Raw genomic sequence first — 23,319 nt, forward strand, 5'->3', positions numbered from 1 at the left:
TTTATTGAGACTAGCACACCTGGGAATGGGTTGAAATGCTGCACTTTCCCAGGTGAGACTTAATATGGAGAAATATCTTCAATTTTCCTGCAGCACATATAGAAAGAAGAAAATGCCTCTAGGTATTGTTTTTGTGCAACAAGGTGTCCCTTCTTTCATAAAACCAATCCTGGTTGTAACGAAGCATCGGATATAATGGCATAAGGGTGTCTGCTTTGGCGCTTGGTAGCCACAAATGCACAAGCTCAGAGAGAGAGAGGAGGAATGCACCATATGTTAGCAATGTTGGCACATTCCTGCGATCTCCATGTACAGTAGGCGTAGCATGTTGTCTTGCTGCTTTGCACTTCATGACTTTTTAGGAAAGCTGTACCCTGGTTCTTATGCAGTAAGAAGCCAGTTTCTTTAACTTATTGTTTCATAAGTCTCTCTATGAAATGAAATGAAATGAATGAGACTTATATAGCGCACGACTTACCCTGGGGCATCTCAGCGCTTGCTTAGGGAACCCGTCCTGGTATTCCCCGGTGAGATACCCTGGCAGGGTATCCACAAGGTGAAAGTCAGGCATCCCACCGCGAGGGGCCGTTGTGGAGATTAAGCAAGCTATTGCCCAGAGTCGCAGAGTGTGAACCCGTGAGTCGAGAAGGCACAGGAGCGAGAATTAACGAGTCCGTGGAATTTTTGAGCCCAAGACCCGCCGAGGCGGGGAATTGAACCCTGGTCCCGGGCCGAACTCAAGCTCCAGGTCTGCCGCCTCTAACCCCTGAGCCACACTTCTCCACTGTGAGGCTAAAACAAGGCATCCGAGGGAATCAGATTCCTGTGAACTCTAATTTGTCTTACATTGTTTTAATGCAATGTGCTTCATGTTTATTCACCTTCTGGTGGTGCACTATCAGTGTGCCACCTGAAAGCTTTTTAGCCTCAGCGCCCGCATCAGTAATACGGCGCGGGCACAAAGGCAAAGGGATTCCCTCATTTGCATGGAGCCACGCCCCCATGCAAATGAGGGAATGGCCTCTGAAGATAGAGCAGGTGCTTTATGTGTGCCAGCACTATTTGTATTTCAGAAGGGGACGCACAGGTATCTGCCACGTCTTCTGTAATACCAAAGTGCCCCGGGGAAGCGGAAGCGAGCACAAATGCCCGTTGCACCCCCAGGGCACTTGTGTAATACAGCCCCAAATTGCTTGTAAAACTAACTATTGCAAAACAAAGTATGGGATCTTCCTGATGTGATTCATGGTTTCAGCCAAAGAAAATGGTTGTATCTGAAAAAATGCACTAATGGATATCAAAATGGCATATCAAATAAGCAATATTCATATCAACACGTAACACGCATGCAGCCACAAGGATATCCAAAGACAAGGATGTACCTTGGTGTAATTGGGTTTTTACTGGTGTGCCTTCCCGTTTGGATGCTTTGCTTCCTCGCGCCCTTCCATCACTTTGCAGGTCTTGGCAATCTCGGCGCTCCCCTGAACTTGTCCGTACATCAGAAGGTTGTCTGCTGTCGGCTGCTTCCCTTCCTCTGTATTGCCCGCCAGTTCGTTCTGCTGACCTCTCTGTTCTTTGGTCAATGGATGGATGTTTCAAAACCATTCCAGGGCGAGCATCGAGCTGTCCCTTGGACTGAGCTGTGGGGGATTTTAAAGCTGGTGGTGGCAGAGGAGGAGGGGGAAGATCTGCAAGTTAAAAAAGGGTTCATTATAAACAGGGTTTACATCACGTTAATAAAGATAGGTTCGTGTTTCAAAGATATTCAATAAGGAAAATTGTGGCATTTAATTACTAACTAATGTAAAACAACTGAACACAAACTTATAAGCTATTTGATAAAAAATGAATTCCCCCAAGGGAGGATTTTCTTTTGTACACAAGTAAATGAACATTGGGGACCTCATTCAAAGGTAAACAAACATTTTTGTGTAAATCTACTATTACCATAGTCCAGGCAAGACACAGTAAGCACCATAGACAATGGATTTCTACCAGTTAGACGGAAGCAAATACAGAATTTTATGAAAAAGTTGAATATAAAAGAAGCAACTAGATCTCTCTTTGGATTTAAAAAAAGAAAGAGAGAGCAGTGTATTCCATGCAAAGCACTCTGGCCTGATGAAGGTGTAACTGTTTATTTTATTTTAACTGTTGTCCTGGAATTAAATGCTCTTTTTCCAGCCTGAACAGCTTTCTCAGTTCAAGTGAAATGGAAAAGTCCAGCCTGCTGCTGCTGCTATGGATTCAAGGAAGACTTGCACTTATGTATGTTCCTTTAGTATCGGCTTTAGTTCCGCCAACTATCTCTTCCTATCCATAGACCTCCATAGGTCTGTCAGCCCTTACTAAGTTAACAAGGAAACCCCTTTGTATTGTTTACATGCACTACCAAAAAAGGGATTTGTGCCTGAATAACATCAAGGTGGATTAGACCAGTGGTTTGTTGTCGGTCATGGAGGCAGGCCTGCAGTTACTGTTTGTGAGCTCCTATTCATATCGAGCTGGGGCCGGGAGCTGTGATGGGATGCTGATCAGATCAGCGCCGGCACCTATGCTAACTGGGACTAGAGTTAGATTGCAGAATGATGATGCTCTTCAGGACGGAAAGGCAGGGGGATGGCACATACAAGAGATAGTCCTAACAGTGGCGGCTCGCATAGGTAAGAGTGGTGAGGCGGGGCGCGGTGTAAGTCGACAGACGACAGGATAAGTAATATTAAATAAATGAATAAATAAAAACAACCACTTACTTTGTGCTCGGCGCATCGGCAATGCAGCGAGCGCAAAGTAAGCGGTTTTATTTATTTAATATTACTTATCCCGTTGTCTGTCTACTTCCACCACCACCCACCCCGGCCCGCTGCTCTTACCTGAGCAAGCCACTACTGCGTCCAACATATTATATAGGTGCAAATTCTGAGACACATTAATTGGGGCTTTCCTGTTTTCAGTTAAGATTTACAACTTCAGTTAGCAATCCAAAAATATAATGAGGTGTGTGAACAGTCTGTAGTATAATAAAACAACCAGAGGTTGCATTTCACCACACAAATGCGGAAGCATGCAGTTCAATAATGAGAGATCACGTTAGAAAAGAGAGCTTTGTGTACTGGCTGGAATGACAGTTAGAGATACCTGCTCGGGATGCACTGAATATTAATAAGCATGACTTTAAGTCTCTGCAAAATATCAGAGGACAAACTTGTTAATCAGGTCAAATGACAAATCACCGAAGAAGGTGCAGAGGACTGTCACAGAAGTAAAATAAAAACCTCAAACCTGGTGGTCCACATTGTTGGGGCCATCAGACAACGTCTGCCAGTAAACACTGTTTATTGCACTTCGACTCCATATTAATACATCCACCATACAATGTTCATAGAAATTCATCATAAAAATAAAAATCAGATAAAAGCAAACACCCGATTCTGTGAATGATGACCAGATTCTCAGTCCAGGCCAAAGTGGAACTGGAAGAACGGGGATGGCGACCCTTTTGAAGTAAATGTAAGGGAACTTTTTGGGGAAAATGTAAGAGTGATTTAGCTAAATGGGATAGTGGAGATGCGTCCATGGGAAGAGGCAGCTAAAATGTATGTGTGAATTCCTTTCTGCGAGTCTAACCCCACAAATCCCAGTGAGGCACTGGCTGCCCTCTGATTGCTATGGACAATCCTTTAGGGCCATGCAGTCAGGGCCGGCTCTAGGCATGTGCAAGCTGTGCACCTGCACAGGGCCACCAAACCCCAGGGGCCACCACGCCAATATATATCCTTAATATATTAATCCTCTGAGGATGGATACATATTTGCGTGGTGGCCCCTGGCAGGGATTTGGCGGCCTCCGGCTCTGTTCCACTTCCAAACACCCTGACCCCCTCCCCTCTTTACTGGCCTGCTCGCTCCGCCCCGCCCGAACCACCTCTTCCGGGCCCCCTACCTACGCTCCTTGCCCAGGGCCACCATGAGCCTAGAGCCGGCCCCCAGCCACTGACTCGCATTTAATTTAATGCGAGCTTGCATTCCTCCGTGCCATCTTCCCTGCCAGAAATGTGTGCATTGTCTTTTTATTACAGCGCAAACTCGACCCGAAGGTGTTGGCGCACCTTACATGATGAGCACATTACACAAGGGCACATTCATTGTTGTATTTGAGGTTCGGGACATTAAGCGATTTGCTCAGAATAACAAGATGGTAAGCGACGCCGAGACTTGAACCCGGTTCCCCAGCCTTCTGCTGCAGACGTTCTGCATGTGGTACCGAGTAACTACTGGAGTCTTGGGAAGAAAAGTCAACTAACAGGGCTCCACTTTCGAGGAGTTGGCCATCGTCTGACAAGTTCAGGCTCTCAACCTCTCTGCCTGAGCTCTCGCCAGCCGTCCAGCTAGCCCTGCCCTGCCTTCCATGCACATTGGGCCATTTATCGAGAACAGCACCAGCAATATGCCCTAGAGAATTCCAATAGAAGCCCAGTTTCTGGTGTCAAGGACATCAAACATGGGCTTCTATTGGAATTCTTTAGGGCATATTATCAAGCCCCATTATCGCCGCTTTTGCTGCAGTTTCTGGCCGCTAAAGCGGCGATAATGTTTGCGCCATTCTTGATAATATGGCCCATAGCCTTTTTGAGACGTACAAGTGGCGCTGGATGATAGCTTGTGTAGGAGGAGAGGTGTACAAGGACAGTATTGGGAGCTGTTTGTAAACTTCGGGCCAAAACAGGCCAGTTGAAGAAAAATAGAGAAAATCAGTGTGTGTGAAGGGATATGTGCAACCACAGTATCTGAAAAGAGGCTCAATGAAAGTGAGAAACTTTTCTGAAAAGCCTACTCCCTCCCTGAAACAGGAACTGCGGAAACTCTACTAGATTACAGCGCAAATTACAAGGCCTATTCTGGATATGTTGGCGGGGAAATAGGAAACAGGGTTTTGAATTGATCAATATGGATAGTGAGAGCTTTTACAATCATTTGTTTCATTTTCAGAAGCACCAGTCATCTTCCCAAAAAGTATTGTATAAAATAGCCTTGGTAATACACGTACCGAGTACCGAGAGTACACCCGCACCTGCAGTGTGCACCACCTTAGCTCCATGCCGCTCGCTTGGTCCTGGCTGCCAGACAGTGCCTCTGAAAGTCACACACCCCTCACATGGGACCTCAAATGACCTCCTCACAAAGTGCAGAGCGGAAGCTGACACCTCAAGTCTGCGCAGTTGCCTCCAAGAGTCCTGATAATAAAATGCTCAGACTCGATTCCTCTGCTTCCAGCCTGCGTGTAGACTCTACCCAACACGTTCTCAACTCATCACAGGGTGGCACCAACCCCTCACAGGGTGGTACCCGGAAGCCACCCGTTTGTGATTAGTTGAGAAAGGTGGGTGGACCATGCTCTCTGATTGACGTGAAGCCCCAGCATTACAGGGCTTCAGTCTAAAACTCCTGGGGCTAATTTCTATTCCATGTCATCGGGGTGGAGACTGGTCATCGAGGCTATGTCTTTGCCGAGCTGATAACCTCACAGGCTCAATGGCTGTGAGATCATCACCCCGGCAAATACTGTAAATGTTTGAGTCGGCCCATGGCAGAGCCAGCAGGTTTAACGCATCACTTAGCGTTGGCGTCACTGCAGACTGTAGTGTCATCGCACAGTGAGTGGCGGTGTGTGGCAGCCTCATCCTCCAGAAATACCAAAAAGGAATGCTATGTGTGTAGAGTAAAAGCAGCATTTAATTAAGATAACTAACAAACAGATACACTTTGCTTTTATTTTGGCAATGACAGTGAAAGTAAAGGGGGCGGAGCCCCGACGCCCTTGAAGAGAAACTGTCGCTGGTGCACACAATGGTAATTTCTTTTATCCCAATGTGAAATATTTTTCCATGTAAACCAACCCGCTTTTCTTAAGCCCCACCTGTGTTGTGAGGGATTCCTTTCCATTTCCAAGTACGATGGGCATTTGCTTAATAAATCACCAAGCCTATTCATAGGTACCAATGACCTCGAAAAGGTTTGTGAATACCCCCAAACTCAAAAGTCTGTTAACTCCCTACCAAGTATGTGTGCAATGCTCCCTGGAATTACCTGTCTCTTTCCCAATGACCAAATACACTTTCACTTATTATTACATCGGAATAGATTAATAGTAAGTTGGGGTAAATCTATTTATCGGTGTAGGTTCACAGTCTGTGAATACTAAACTTGGATTTCCGCATGTAAACAATGCCATCTGTGCAACTATGTTGAACATACGTGGGCAAATACCTTTGTAAATTAAGCCCAAAATGATTAATGTCAAACCTGCACGTTGGCTCAACTAAATGACATGAGAGTTTTCAGTGTTTGTTTACTTATTGCATTACAACTTCGAAAACAGTTACATTATTAGTGCACTGCAAAAAGGGAGCCTTGTTAATGTACATTTTTTACATTAATTTAGGTGTTTAGAAAAAGAGAAGGCGACAGAAAAAGCTCTCACAAGTAGTACAATGAGCAGATTTTAAATAAAAGGCTTTAATAGGTGGGATGGTCTGGCATGTTCTCTTTCTCTCTTAGATAAGGGTTTAAGAAAACCTGTCTCTGACAACTCCTTAATTATCGCTCACTTCTATGTTCACATTTATTTCGGATTCATCAGAATATACCTCACTGCTTTCCACATGATGGTTAATCCTCCAACATTCTAAAGTGAGGTCATGAACAATTATCTGGCACCGATGTGAGAGCGTCAAGAGGCTGGTTTATTACAAAATGGAATTTAGAAAGCCTCGGCTTTTTATGGGTCGACTAATACACTGCTATATAAAAACCACAGCTTGCAGTGCTTTTTTCTCTTTGGCAGCTTCTTTTTATTCTGTGGTGCTTTTCTACTCAGAAGAAAATGCACAACTCGTCAAAGTGCCCTAGAAGTTGTTCGGAGGCGCAGGGAAGTGGAGGGACAAACATATTGTGCTTTCTTTTATTTGATGTTATTGTTTGTCTCAAGTGCAAATTACACAATTGTTCCACACGGGTCAACTGATACTGCAAGCAATCAACTTAATTCAGAACAGTACTCACTGATGAATGAAGGAGAATTAATGTATAGCCATGCATGCTACTGGGGGAGTGCTGCGGGGTGGTGGGGCAGGGAAGGGCAGGCCCGGACTGGCCGTTGAGGGCACCGGGCAATCCCCCGGTGCGCCGCATGGTTGGGGGCCGGTTTTGGGCCCCTGGGGCCGTTTTTGTTACAGGGACGTTATGCTGCAAAAACGGCTCTGTAACAAAAACGGCCGAAAACCGGCCCTGTCACAGAGCGCGGTCGCACCTCTCCCCCCTCCCCTCTCCTCCCGGAGGGGGGGAGGGGGGCCGGCCGAGCACTTTGCCAGGGCCGGTTCTGGTTCCCAGTCCGGCCCTGGGGAAGGGGCAGGGTGGTGGGTAGTAAACTCCGGCATAAGGCCAAACCGAGTTAAGTACATAAATAAATAAATAAAAATAATTACATTGCGCACGCTGCAACCCAATCAGCGATGCAGTGCGCGCGCAATGTAATGTGTTTTATTTTTTTATTTCTGTACTTAACTCGCTTCGGCCGTATGCCGGAGTTTACTACCCACCACTCTGCCCCTACCCCTACCCACAGCACTCCCTTGAGAAACTACGACTGCATTAGAAGATCCCACGCCCACTGGAGCAGAGGAATGTAATCAGTGTTAGTACTCACATTTCAGAGTATGTGCTTGCTGAGAAGGGCTGGTGCTCTCCCATTAAATGTATTGAGGCAGTGCCGAGAAGTTCAGGCACTTTCCTTTCAAATTAAAGAAGTGTAGGTACTCAGTACCAGCCAGCACCTGCCCATTTAAAGCAATGGACGTAACACCCCTTAGAGAACTGCTGCTATGATATTTCACCAGTGAAGTTCTTTACAGTACAGTTTGTAAGCATTTCCAATTGATTACTGAAATAGTACACAAGTGTTTACCAGTCATTACCATATGCCGAATTATTGAACCTGCAGAACAAGACACACAGATGCTGCCCCTAAAAATGACCACGAGTTGAAAAAAAGACTGCACTTTGTAAATGAATCGATTTCCATTCTACCTCACTATTTTCCGTATCTGGGATAAAAACGACCAATCTCTTGTGGTTCATTGACAATGTAATAGCTTAATAACCCCCCCCCCCCCTCCTATATTTTCTCTAAACTATTCGCTTGAAGCGTTCATATCAATGGCTGATGCTTAGCCGATTTCTCAGCTAGGAACACTCTCAACAAAAGAGCATGAACTGATAAAACGCCCATTAAATTCAGCAAAATGGCTTCGCAGGGGTGCCATAAATGAGGAATATCTAGTACAATTTGGGGATTTGCACCTTTTGTTCCCTCTTCACAAAGTCTGCGTAGCAACTGCAATAACCTCTTGAAATCTGATAATATTCTGACTAAGGGGGTCTGGGCAGATGCCAGGCCACCCATGTGCACCGAGTCAGGGCAGTATTTAATGTCGCCGCGTATCAGAGGGGAGCGCGCGAGAGGAAATACTCAGAATGAAGTGCAGATAATCTCGCAGAGAGCCACTCATTGCAAAATTGCTCGTGCTCATCATGCTGTGTGGTTTGTATTACATTTTTCTGTCAAGTGGAAGAAATCATGGGGAGACGTGGCTGGAAAACCCTTCTTGGATGTCTGGATAAGCATCTATAATATTTTCATATGATGGAGGTAAATGGCCCTCCGCTTTGAAAAAAGTGCGGGCTGGTAATGAAATGCCGTAATGAAATACCTAATCAGATTGTTGTTGCGGAGAGTCAGGTGGGGCCAATCGTTGCCCGCGATACCCCCTTTGTTTCCTCCTTTTAGCAAATGGAGGAAACATGACAAGATGGTTTAGTCTCAGGGAGCGCCCATTACACGCTTTCCCAACAAAGCCCTAAGGTTGTCGGGATTTTTTTTTTTCTTAAACTGGAAGGTGGTGGTTTAATAAAACCTGGGCCACCTGAGGCATTTTCATTAAAGGCTTTTTCTCAACAACATCACCATGTTTGCATTATCCCTGGATAGCCTCCTGGGAGAACAAGCATTACCTTTTCAGCAGGAGTCGATATTGTGTGTGATGGCATGAGGAGAAATGATTAGAGCCTGCCTTCCCTTCTCCACAATATTTGCTTGCAATAAACATCAGAAAAAAACATAAAATGGCGCCTGTGAGCCAGAGCAGGCAGTTTCTGTCTCCGATCTCACAAGAACAAAACATGACAATGTAATATGTCTGATATTTTATATCTAATTGAATTAGACCCCGATAAGAGGTGTTTCCGTTTCTGTCAGTTCAGCTGGAGGGGGTACTCTGTAGTGTCTAATACTGTCGAAGTTCTTCACATGAATTAATTGGATACAGAAGCCTTGCTTCATTTTGGCAGAGATTGAATTGTTACTTCAAGTTATGACTGGCAGTGGACTGTAGACGTTAAACAAGCAATAGCTCTCTGTCTGCTGTACAAACAGCAGGTTTCCCAGTCTCCGACAGTTTCATCACAAGACAAAGGGGCATATTATCAAGGGGGTTTATCTCCGCTTTTTTGGCTTTAAAAGCCAAGAAAGCGAAGATACAATTATCTCCCTATTACCTAGCTGTCGTTAACACCAGTTAGCGACAGCTAGTAGGAGATAGCGACCATCTTGGGCCCCCCTTTGCATGTCAGTGATATTTATCACTAATGACATGCAAAGTGGGCGTGCCAAGATGTTAGCGACTGAAAACTGTCGCTAACATCGCTATCTCCTATTACCAACTTTTAGAGATATTCGCACTAAGCGCAAATATCTCCAAAAGCTAACACCTGCCCTGAGCAGTTCTTAGCCATGTTATCCAATGGGAGGTGGATAACATGGCTAAGAGCATTAGCTCGGTAATGCATGAATATCGCTGACTTTTCAGCGATCTTCATGCATTGCGGCGATTTTTATCGCATTTGCGATAAACCTTGTTAATACCAAGGTCTATTTGCGGTAAAAATCGCCGCAGCTCAGCGGTAAATTTTTGTCTCTAACCAAGCAATAGCGATAATTATCGCTATTGCTTGGTAATATGCCCCAAAATTCGCCACAGGGATAACGCACATGTACAGATGTAGTCACCGAATCACAAAGGCTGGCACAATGACCAAAACGATGTTCTAACGTCATTCTAAACTACAAAAGGAAGACCGTAGTCTAAACACCATAAGTAAATGTGCTTTTCGAAACAAACAATAAAACAACAACAACAAAATCACCAAAATCTGTAAATCGGGTTTGGCAACGTATGCCATGCGTCAAGTGCTCGTATTTGAGGAATGTGCCTGGAACGTTACAAACAGGACAAAACACTTTCTAGCACAACTCAGTAGCTAAAAAGGGTCAGATTTAAAGTAATTCAGTGCAATTCAGTGTAGCAAGCAAAGATCCAAATTTGCAGTGTTGTTCTATGGGCAGAGCCCAGGGCAGAGAGCCACAATTTAGTAAATATGTCCTGCTGCTGATCTCTTCCGCAGCTCTGTCACTGCTGTCTAGTGCCATAGTGCAAACTTGTATGTTTGTTGTATAGAATAGCTTTTGTACCAGAAACATACTCTTTTAGTAAAAACCCCTATGCCTAGACATTTAAAAAGTCATTTTGCACATTGGATGTATGCTGTACAGTGTTTCTCCTACTTTGTTTGGCCTGCCTCAAGAAGGTGTTATCTTTTTGTACCAAAGCCTGGTCTGGCAATTTTAGTAGCTAAGCAGTTGTTGTGTAATGTTAATAACACTTATATATCATGCAAATACCACTGGTCTCTTGGCGGTTATCTAAAGGTTGTGAAACGTGTTACATTTGCATAAAAAAACATGAGTGGTTTCCCTGGAATGCCCAACGACCACCCAGGGGAAGCCCCCTTGATGCAATGTGGCGCAGATCAATGCTAAGCTCTATGGGCCTCATTTATGAGAAATGATGCATCGCTGCGTACTCCTTGCGACATTCCTGATGCGTCATATTTAATGTATTACGCATCATGTCGCAAGGAGTTACATATACGTCAGTATTTCTGACGTATCTGTAAGCGCAAAAGTGACGCATTGCTTGAGTGTGTCACAAAAGTGACGCAACTCCAGCAATGCGTCCTTTCACATGGGGCAAGCCATGTGTATTTCCCCAATTACCTTGAAGGGATGTTTATATTTTATATATGTTGAGATGGAACCACGTTTAAAGGCATGCTTTTAATGTATGCTGTTCTCACTGCTTGCATGATAGCTCAGTGAGGTAAAACATGCTTCTAACATCTGTAGTGCCACAAGTACAAGTCTCTGGTAAGGAATACTCAGTCAGCCATCCTTCTAAGGTTGGTCAATTCAGTACCAGTAAATTGGTTGGTAGTAACACCTGTTATAATAACATTTAGAAACATCAGTCGTGCTATAAGCACACATTATTCTTGGTTATAATTTTTAAAATCCTGAATTTTTAAGTGTACTTACCAGCCATATAATCTACCACTACTTGAAAATATTTCCAGTGAGAGTTGTATGACATGTAGTGTGGAGTATACTCCCACAGTGGCACATAAAGCAGGTACCACTACTGCATTCATCTCACATTATTTTTGACAACATTGCAAGGTGCAGGAGTGTGACAGTATGTGTGTGGGTGTGTTTTTCTTCAGGGACCATAGATATTTGTGTATCCTGGGGGACATTATTAAACTTCATCCACTACATAGACTGAGCATATGGGAGGAGGGAGCTTATGTGTGCTAGAAACTTGGAAACAATTTTCGGTTGTGGTGCATCAACTCCAGTACAATATTTTGTGTAGACTGGTATTATTAATGACACAGCCCCTGACAGTTGTGTGACCTCACCCACCAAAAAAATCATCATTGTGTAGTCTTGCCCAGTCTCAGGATTTTCTTGTTTAAGTGAATTATAAAAGCACTAAAATGCATAGTTAGGCTGATTCCGAGCACTTTGGGATAGAGTCTAGATGCAAAAAAGACAATAATAAAATTGAGTAAACTGTGACTGTCACATCGTGTCTATGGTTTATGAACGTGTAAGCTGGGAGGTGAGAGCTCAAATTTACATAAATCGCTGTTTGCAGTTTGCAATATTCGCAGCTTCCAATCAGACCTATGTCATGTGTAACACTTCCTGACAGCCTTGGGTATTAAGATCATAAATCTAACTCTAAAAATAAAACTGTAAGTCCCACAATAAAAAGTCCTTTGGGCTAGCATGCCAGGACTGTCTGGAGTAATAACAAATAACATGGTGTCATTTAGCAGCCAAAGATGTTATGACAATCACAACCATTTTGGTTATTTTGGGGGAGGATGACAATTCTGGCTGTATTAGGTAGTCACAAAAAGTGATTTATCTGAAGTGCAACTGCAAGTCTATACGTTAACAAGGTTGATTAATGCAACAGCTCTAAATATATGTATAAGCAGCAGTGAATCAAAGTCATCATTTGGTGGCTATCAAAATAACACACCTGATTGATTGGTTTTTCTATTCAAATACATAATATTTAAATAATTTATAAAATGCATTTGTAAAACTCAAAGACACCCTGGAGGGGCTCCACACTCTGTGGCTACAGTAATTATTCATTCTGGTCTCTTTTTGCAACTAGCTTTTGCTGGTGGATGCCAGTATGAAACGAGGACATATCCTGGTGAGGTTATCTTACTAGTACTAAATGTCAGTAATGCTAGTAAGGTCACGGGAAAACTGCTCCAGTGCGATCAGGTTCATGGATTCAGTGGAGTGGTGTGGCTCACTGGTTAGAGGCGGCAGACCCGGAAGCAGAGGACGGCCTGGGACCAGGGTTCAATTTGCGGCAGGGTCGTGGACCAGGGTCAGCTGACTCGATAATTCTCGCCTCGGTGCCTACTCTAACCAGGGATCACACTTGGAAAATCTGGGCATTAGCTTGCCTCATCTCCACAACGGCCCCTCACATACGCCGGGGATGCCTGGTATCACCTTGGAGATACCCAGTAGGGCCCATCTCACAGGGAAAGCCAGGATGGGTTCCCCAGCGGTCTACAGTGCGGAGATACCCCATGTGGGGTGATTCATGCGCTTTATAAGACATCATTACATTACATAATGAGGGCCGCTTCACTGCTATTTTTGTTTATCAACGAAAATGGAAAAGGATGCGTGGATATTCACCATACTTTCCCACTACACTTGGATTACTGAAAAGTCCTTAGGCGAACATGTGACTCACCATGTTGACTCATTAAACGAGATCTAAACTTAAGTTTAAAACTTAGAACGTGAACTTTTAAAAGAAAATTGTCTACGAATGTCCATCGAAAAAATGCCTTTGACTTAAGAAACGTGAACAATATAAGGATATTCAAAGTACTTTAACTTCCAATGTGCATCACTACCTAAATAAAAAAAGATCTTTGAAATAAAAAGACTAATCTCTACCATTAAATATAGCTCTAATTTCAGCAAGACAAAATGCAAATGACAAAATATCCATAGCAGTCTTTACATTATGAAATTATTTTGGGTATAATCAGAGCGCAGAGTTGAAATGCTTGAGCGGTGGCTTAATGAAGCCTGCAAAATGGCACCTATATTTAGTACTGTAAAGGTATAATCTACCCAACTGATTCGATAATTAGGCAGGCTAATCTCAACATTGTCTTGCAATGGTTCCCTAGAGCGGAAAGGGAGAGTTTTTCTAGTAGTTTGCCTTCTGCACGCTCATTTACAGGAGCCATAGAAAGGCGAGACCATAGACTGTGCCCGTCAGGCAGACGGACAGGTGAGTAGACAAAAGGGTGTCGGGATAGGTGGGTAAGCAGGGGAAAGTGTAATGCACAGGACAAAGAAGGAGACAGTGTAGACTGTAGAGCCTGACTTATTGAGCCTGTATGAAAATAGACTGTATTCCTATTCCAGTCCCTTGTTATTACTATCTTATCTTATCTTATCTTAAGGGGGTTTTATATAGCGCTCTGTCACCATAAGTTTCCTGGCACTAAAGGTAATGTTCCTAATGCATATATACTTAAATTTTATATTTTAAACTATTTTTATTGCAAATCAGTAGATCATGACCTTTGAAGGTATACATGCACTTTAAACCGTCTAAGACAATATAAACAGAAGACATTCCTGTAAGCATTGCCGGATGCAAAAGCTATGAAAGACATGCTATTCCAACATTGATATGCGTACGTCTGATAAATACACTATAGAGCATAACCCACTTCCATATCGAAATGAGTGTCTCCTCCACTAGTCTGAAGTAAAGCACACAGGCAATACTTTGTGAAACAGGCTCGAAAAATTAACATTAATTTACATCTAGAGCAAGCGTGACTATTCAAGATGGACAAGATCTGTGAATTGAGACCATAGTATTTTAGATTTGTGAGCCTCATAGAAACAAGGGGCATATTAACAAGGCGGCGCTATAAAATTATCGCGCTTTGCAGCCGTCTTCGGCCGAAAAGCAACGATAATTATTATCGCCTTATCAGCAAAGACACGCTATCGCGTGTTTTGCTGACTTAGCGCCCGTTTCCAGCACGGCTAACTTTGCATCGCTAATGAGATGCACAGTAGGCGTGGCTGTGAAACCAACCAGGGAAAATATTGAGAAGGCAGCTTCGCGATATTAACAAGGAAGGGTGGCGATTATTTAAATTGCTCTATGTATGCCTTAACGCAGGAATTTAACGTCTGTTCAATTCCTGACTAAGGCATACTTAACATGGGGGGTGGATTCTGTGGCTAAAACCACAGGCCCTATCATCTAGGATATCACCGTTTTCCACCATGGAAAACGGCGATATCACACCATCTCTGGAATTTTTATCGCCTTGGCGATACGCTTTGTTGATAACGCGCTAGCCGGGCGGTAAATTCCAGAGATAGACAGCGATAAATATGCAAGCGTTAAGCGTGCTTTGCGATATTTATCGCCGGCCCTTGCTAATATGCCCCTAACTTTGTAGATCAGAACCTAAGTAAATAAACTTGATGCACTGTCACAATTACTGCTACTGATACCACTATAAGAATAATAATTGTAATAATAACAGTAGTAATTTATTATTTGGGTAGAGTGTTTGGTTAGATTGAAATAACTGGGAATATGTAAACCCTTCTAATAGATGCACAGAATTGTCCATCCTCTGAGGGAATGTCTACTGGAGAGCAGTCATCTTTATGATACAGGCTGGCAATAGGATCCCAGTTCACCACTAAGGACCATGGTCCCTTAAGAGATTTTGGGGGATGGAAAGACTAACACCCTTTGATACAACAGAGGAGAAGCTAGTTCTGGTGAATTGGTGGAGTATTACAACACAAGGTTGAGGTATTTTCTCTTTTCTGGTCAGTCCACTTCAGATGGCCTTATCAGCCAATTAGCTAAAACCTCCATTGATGTCCATTCAAGGAATATCTCACAAGATTCCTATAGCATGATATTACAAGATTTAATCTTTGATCAAAAAGTATATGGATATATTCTGGAGGCTCGTTGATGGGCTTAGCCAATACACTGATAATCGCTTAGAATGGCAAAAAGAGTTGAATGTACATCTAAGTGTAATAGTACGTTGAGGAACATCTTACTAATCTTTATTGTTTACACCTGAAACTCAGTATTTCCCAATTCCCTTTAAAGCAGAGACAATATAATTCGAACTTATGAAGCTCCTGTGCTCCTAAAATTTGGAATACTCTTCCGGCTGAGATTAAGGAACTCACCTCCCACCCCCTCTTCCGAAAGGCTCTGAAGACTTGGCTCTTCAGGCAGGCCTACCACTGACCTTCCCTCCCGCCTTTCCACCATACAGCTCTTCATTCCATCTCTAGCGCCTTGACGCCCCTGGGCAAAGTAGCGCTCTACAAATTCTCCCTCAACCCTCAACCCTCAATAATGATTCTTTATATTTGGAATCTTGTATGGACCACAAAAAGACAGCAATTGGTCACAATGTGTCATGGGTCCATGAAGCTACTTCACATAGCGGCATATTATAATCAATTACTGAATCATAAAAATGTTAAATCAACTGTTAAATTGACATGGTTATGTGGGAACGAAATGGACTACAACACTGTTTTACTTCCAATGTCCTTTACTTTTCTTAGGACTACTTAAATAATAACAGTACACATCACTCACAATGTCTATCTATAATTTACCAATGCGTTCAGCAACCAATCTCTTGCCTCTTAAAGAAGCTGTGGTAAGATCATACTCCTTGTTAGTCCATTACTCATGGAGCTCCGAATGATTTCCATACATTACAATACTTACCATCGGGGTAAGCTTCTCTTCTCGCGTGCGCTTGCTGGTGTTTTTGTTTTTTGGTAGGTCGGGTCTTCTGAATTACTGCAGTGCTCATGTTGCTGTCTGTAGACAAAGGGCTTGTAGGCCTGGGGCAGTGTGACGGATGATAATGCCTACGGCCTAAAAAACAAACCACAAATGCATGCTTTTTTGGCAAATCCACACAATATGACATTTGATTGTGTACATATCAAAATAAATCCCTACTAATAATATCTGGCCTGGATGGTATTCCTCTTCCGCACGCAACATTCCTTAATTCAAAGAACTTCAGATGGAAAAAGTGATTCCATAAAAAACTACTGTTTGTATAAATAAAGATATATCTCTATTCTAAGGAATGAAAAAAAATGGCAGAGTTATTTCCTGTTACAATGGCGACAAAGTTAAGGATGCTTGCAGGTATCTCTCCTATTGTACAATACATTAATCTAATTTTAGTCTTGTTCCTTAAAATGTTACACATGGCACAGAAATGTCTAGCACATCTCAATGGCAGCTCTAAGATACAGCAAAAGGTTCAGGAGATGGGGCTAGAGCACTTTGGGAGTGCAAATGTTTTAGAGTAGGATATTCCACCTTTGAGAAGGAAGAAGATGTTGTTAGGTAGATGTACAAATTCTGCCTTTTGTCATCAATAGAGACTATTGTGCTTAAAAATGTACCCGTACCAATGTGAATTGAGCAAAAAAAAAACATAGTGCATGGAGATGAAAAGATAACTTTTCACCCATGTGTCTGCTTTCTTTAAAGCAAATAGGGTATGCTGCAATAGTGGGTATGGCTGTTACTGCTAACATTTTCTTTATTGGTTAAGAAGAGTTCAGGAGTCACCCCCACTCACTGACTACTGAACTGTACAAAAGTGGACCTCACCACCATCCCCTCTGAACGTTGCTGGATCTGCAGAAGTACAGAAGAAGGACTGCACCTGCTGTTTGAGACTCCAGTTCCCACTTGTACCCAGGACAAGGACGTTGGATCCCAAGGTTCAGCTGGCTGACCTAATTTGTGGCTACTGGGACATCACAAACTGCAAGAGTGCAATAGTGACATACTCTGAAACTTTAATTGTACTACATTGTGCACAAGTTCGACCACTAAAACATGATGTAAATGGATACCTCACTGATTTGCAAGAATATCACACAGAAGAAAAGGATACTTCTGAATCTACTCCCAAACCTCTTTGGAGCACAAATACAAAACATTCATAAAAATGTATACAAAATACATTTGAAAAAAACGCTGAAGTACCTCCTGCAGCTTCATGCATTTGATGTCTTGCTACTTTAAGTCCAGCATATTCGGCTGCTGCAGCAACAGCCTGTGCAAAATCTGCATCAGTAAAAAAAGATCCATCAGAAGAACTGACACTTGAGCGCCCACTAGAGACGTTGTCTTCTTCTGATGCCGATCCCCATCCATTTATCATGGACCCCGTCACAGAGCTTTCCAAATCCCCAATACTGGAAGCCGGAGTCTGTTCAAGGCCACGCAACAAAAGACGACGGGACTGCATCTTGGCCACCTCCACATCAGCCTCATCACCCTCTTCTTCGGGTGCATCTGTGTCCATATCAGAGACAAGTGGTCCTGAAATGTACCCGTAGGTATGCGGTGGAGAAACTGGCCTTGGGGGTGGAGGTGGGCTAACTTGCTGATGTCTGTATTAAAAAGAGATGCAAAATTGTATTAAACCATTAGAAACATAAAGATGAAATACATATATTTATACTGTCTCTGACATACATTTATTTTGTGTCAATGTTATGGCTGAAAGGACCACTGAAGAAAGGATTAATATAGACATATAACCCATTGCCAAGGGCTGTACCAGTCATTGTAGGGCCTGTGCCTGAACTTGAGGCCCAATCCTCTGCAAAGGTCCTAGGGAGGGATAGGTCCTATGACTATGGGCCTACAATGTGCACTAAAACATTTCACTCACTGAGAGTAGAATGCTCTAAATTGAACACAATGAAATAGAAATTCAAACATGGGAATGCTGGAGTAGACAGCATTAGTTCTATGTCACAGCATTGCTTTCAATGGAGCTCCCAACATTTCAATGTTCTGGTAAAGTGTTTACATTTCTTGTTGTTTATTAGGACTGTTAATATGTGTGTGTGTAGGGGGGTGTTGGGCTCCGGAGAAAGAGGCTAGCCAATGGATAAAGCAGATTTCAACACAAACAAATACACTGGCATACAAGCTGGCACTTCTCACTGTGCTTTCTGCACAACTATAACAAAAACAAACCAACAAGCCAGCATTGCAAACAAACCAGCACTCAGCTGTTCAAAAACTGTTTTTAGTTCTTAATTTGGCAGTCAGACATTCGGGAATGGGCCGGTGATTATTTACAAATTAATTTAGGAAGCAAACTCCCATGGTTGTACTCTAAATGGGTTTGCATATTTTTCTGGAACAGGATTCGTTACTGCAGACGACAGACATCTGCACACAAACAGATTGCTCTATAAACATTACCCGTGCACATTGTTCTTAAATCAAGTGGCACAGAAATGGTGTCAGCTGTTACATCCATTTGTTTTCAAATTGTTTGGGATATTAATATAAATATAGGGGTTAACCAATTTAATTGGAAATACCCTGTGCAGCGAACACAGGAAGATTGCCTTCGCACATGGCGTCAGTTGAAAGGATAGTTGAAAGGCCTACCCTTTGCTAACACTTACTGTTGGCTGTTTTGATTCAAATGGCCAAGAAATGATGCTGTGTTTACTGATTGGTAATAGCATTACTCTGAGTCCTTCCTCGCAATGATGAATCATTTAGTGAGACCCCTGTGCCTTGAATCACAATAATTCCCAACGTATAAAGTTCCCTCCCCCTTACTTCCTATTCCGTACCAAATCCAAACACTATGCAGTGGAACTGTCTGAAAGAGAGGGAAAGAGAGCCTGATTCGTTACGGCGAGAAAAGGGCTCAGAGTAATGCTATTACCGGTAAGTAAATCCAGCACTACCCCTTCATCCCTCTCGCTGGGACGAATCACATAGTGAGATTTACCCAAGCCAAAAACTGGACCAGGACCACTGCACAGAATATGTAAACACATGTTTGAGCCATAGGCAAAAAACTGTTTACAACACAGAGACCAAAACTCAGGAACACAACAAATTTGGAATCTCTGGGCCACCCGATAATGAGTCACAAATATAGAAGGAACCGACAAGTGGCAGCCCAACAGATCTCTAGCAATGAAGCACCCTGCATTTGAGTCACACAAGCAGACATGCCCTTAGTGGATCTTTCGATAATTCCCAGAGGACATTACAGACCAACCTGCGTATATGCAAGCAGAATCACAGATCTGAACCACCGGCTCCCGGTCTGAGGTGAAGGCTTAACCTCCTTTACCAAAATTCACAAATGAAGCAGAGGAGACCCAAAACTCCTTCACTCAGTCCAGGTAGGTCAAAACCACCCTGTGCACATCAAGACAATGAAGTACCACCTCCTCAAGAGACTGGGGATCTGGAAAGAATGCAGAAATAATTACTTCCTGTTAAAGATGAAACATAATTATTTTGGGCACAAATCCTGGACACAGTTGAAGAACAATCCTGTCTTCAAACACCCAAAAAGAAATGAAGCACACAAGAAAGAGAGCCCAGCTCACCAAGGCGGTGAGCCAAAGTCATGGCCACTAGAAAGAACATCTTAAATGTCAGAAGCCGTAACTCCGTTAAAGACAAGGGTGCAAAAGGGGGGTACTGGAGAGCCCGCAACATCAACTGCAGATCCGAAGGACACAGCACTTGAGGGACCGGACCTAGATTTGAAAAATCTTTAAAGATCCTGGAGACTAGACCCCGATCATCCACCAGACCACTTCAATGGGACCCAAAAGCCTTAACAGCTGCTCACGTAACTCTAAGAGAGGCAGGACTAAGGCCCAAATGAAAGCCATCCTGGAGAAACTCCAGGACCTAAGAAAGAGAAACAGACTGAAACATCTTTCAATGCTGTGCCTAAGAAGGCCTAGTAGAAAACCTTCTGGAAGTCTGCACAGAAGGAGAAACAGAAGCAGAGAAACCCTGCAACATCAACCCTCCCAGTTCCATCTCCAAGCCATCAGTTTGAGTTTCACCAACTATTGTACCTGGAGACATGGAAACCTCAGGAAAGATGAAACGAATGGGAGCCACTGCTCAAGACTAACCATCAACTCCATCAGTAGAGGAAACCAGATATAGCAAGTCCTTGCCAGAGCCACTAGAACAACCTGAGCCCCCTCCATCCATATCCAGATCTTCTGGATCAAAGAATACTGAGGTAAATGAAACATCAGGCCCCCCTGGCCAAGGACATGACAGTGCACCCACCCCGAGTCCGACTCCTCCCATCCTCCGGGAAAAAACAGCGAAGAAGGGCATTACAATGGCTCACAAACAGATCCATTCAGGGACGACCCCACAACTGACACACCCTGGCAAAAACATGGGGAGAAAGACAGATGACCTGAGTGAACGGAAACACCCTGTTCAGACAATCAACCTGACAATTCAGATGTACCTGGTTAAAGATGGCCCTAAGAGAACCCATAGTTGACTGGACCCACAAAAACATTTGATTCACAACTGCAGACAAATAAGTGAGATTTTGTCCCCCATTGATTTACATTGGATTTGGCAGTAGTGTTGTCTGACTGAATGATGAAGTTCCTGTCCTTCAGCCAAGGAGAAAAGTGAAGGAGGGCCAGATGAATTGCCTCCAGTTCCCTCCAATCGGAAGATTGAGCCCTCTAACCCCTAACTTGGAGAGCCCTTGACCAGACCCCCCCCCCAACCCCTTTCGCTGCATCCTTATTAATGATCACCGTGTCTGGCGAGAACAAGGAAACGCCCTTCAGAGCGTTGGAAGGAAACAGCCCAGTTCCTTCCAGATCTCCTCTGTTACAGGAAGAAGATACAACAAATTCTCTGCATTTGGAACTCATTGTCTCAGGATGAATCTCTTGAGGACATTGAGGTGCCACGTGGCCCAGGGCACCAAGAGCACAGTCACTGCCAGATCATCATGCACCATAATCCAGAGCGAGGCTACCTTAGCAGGCACCAACAACAAAACTTGCAGATGTGAATGAATCTTTAAGGCCCTTGAGTCAGGCAACATCACAATTCCCAGGTCGGTCCAGAAGAAGGCCCCGAAGAAAATGTGATCCTTGGTCAGAGTCAGCTGAGACTCCTTCGCATTCACTATGAAGGTATGAGATGACAGAAGAGCCAGCACTGTCTCCACATGTAAATACGTCAGGGGAAGAGACTCTCTATGATCAGTCGTCTAGATATGGGAAGATGGAAATCCCATGCAGACGAAGAACAGCTGTGAGGGGAGCCAACACTTTGGTAAATTCTCATCAAGCGGACTTCAGTCTGAAGAGAAAAACTGGAACTGGAAATATGTTGAAGCCACAGTGAATCTTAGAAACCTCTGATGACACGGATGAACAGGAATGTCAGAAGCCACCCTGATTGCATCTGCAGATACATCAGCCGGAAACTTCGCCTGTGGTTCCATACATCAGTCACACTTGACCCCTCCTGCATGGTTTACGCCAGAGCCACAAAATCCTTCACCAGGGACTGAGCAGTCAACGTCCCACACAATGCCATTCTGAGAACCCAATTAGAGGCAGTGAAAGGCTTCATAAGTCCACAATCCGCTTTCCGATCCACATGATCCGAGGGAAAACAGTCATCTGGATTTAAAGAAGAGTGACCAATGAAAGGGGCCAGGAGGTAATCAACCTTGACAGAATGTGGCAACAACTTATCTCCTTCCTCTGAGGCATGGGTTTTTTAAAGAAAATGGGGAATCTGTCTATGTTCAAGACCTTCCAGGGCCTGCAAATCACCTCCTTAATTTTGGGGTGCAATGGCAAAGCCGGCACCACAGGCTTAGCTAATGGTGGAAAAGGATCCTCAGCAGCCACCTCCACCAGAGGCAGCGACATGCCCAGATTGTCTCTGATATATTACAAAGGATCCTCCAGTTCCTCCCTGGAAATGAACTTTCCACCAGGTACCACATATTTCTCTGGCTCAGAGACGGCAGATGATTCAGAATACCCATCATCATATAGCAGGGTCAAATATGCTTAGTCTTATGTTTGGAGGATGATATTTTAGTGACCACAGCATCAATCATTGCCTGTACTTCCAAGGCTGACAGAGAGACCAAAGACCCAGCCAGGGCGCCACTGGAACTCCTTGCTGGCACATATTGTTGATAATCACTACTCTCAGAATCAGGGGACTGTGACTTTCTCCTCATCGCAGTTCGCTTCTCCATCGCAATAAAAACAGTAAGCTACATCACAAAACATGCTAAAATAAATAAAAGGCCACCATTGCAAAAATAATTCTCTCCAAAAGTATTCAACCTGTATGAATGCACAACAGTCTGCCAAGTCAATCCAATGCCACCTGTAAATACATTAGCTGATAGGGAAACTCCCTATACAGTATGAAAACCATGAGAGGGAAGCTGCCTTAAAACTCTCCCCATAGAGAGCAGCACAAGAGATAGATTGCAGTTAGAATTTCTGCAGGTCAGTTTCCATGATCAGCACAAGCCGATCATCCAGTTTCTGAGGCGTCTCTGTCTCCCTGGTAATCATGACCTGCCCTTAGCTAACTGGAGCAAAGCATCACAGTCCTCTGTCCAGGCGAGATGAGAAGAGAGGCAAATGCTCACGAATGCTGCATCACAGGCAGACGAGCATCATTCCCCTTCCAGCCCTGACAAACTGCTCATGGTGACTCCTGTTGCAAGATGCCCTGCGTCTTCACCACAGACAGGAAAGGGTCAGCATACATGCTAAAGCCACAAGTTGGCTGCGCAGCCTCCAAAACCTCCAGCACCCTGAGGCAAGAAGGGAGTCGCTATAAAATGCAAAAACATGCACACCGTGCCTGCCCATAATCTTGGCGCACAA

General features: G+C 43.8%; 1 protein-coding gene across 2 annotated transcripts in view; it reads right to left on the reverse strand.

The window, feature by feature from the left end:
* The window catches only part of ROBO1 (roundabout guidance receptor 1), a 1,555,637-nt gene that overhangs the window by 4,743 nt on the left and 1,527,575 nt on the right, over positions 1–23,319 (reverse strand). For both annotated transcript variants that reach the window (XM_086934074.1, XM_086934075.1), the window contains 3 exons: positions 17,606–18,015; positions 16,316–16,468; positions 1,383–1,691 (listed from right to left, as the gene is read on the reverse strand). In XM_086934074.1, coding sequence (XP_086790200.1) covers positions 1,383–1,691; positions 16,316–16,468; positions 17,606–18,015 — 872 coding nt within the window. The remainder of the gene's footprint in view (positions 1–1,382; positions 1,692–16,315; positions 16,469–17,605; positions 18,016–23,319) is intronic.

Source organism: Lissotriton vulgaris, chromosome 8 (genome assembly GCF_964263255.1).
Source record: "Lissotriton vulgaris chromosome 8, aLisVul1.2, whole genome shotgun sequence".
In the NCBI taxonomy this organism is placed as follows: domain Eukaryota; kingdom Metazoa; phylum Chordata; class Amphibia; order Caudata; family Salamandridae; genus Lissotriton; species Lissotriton vulgaris.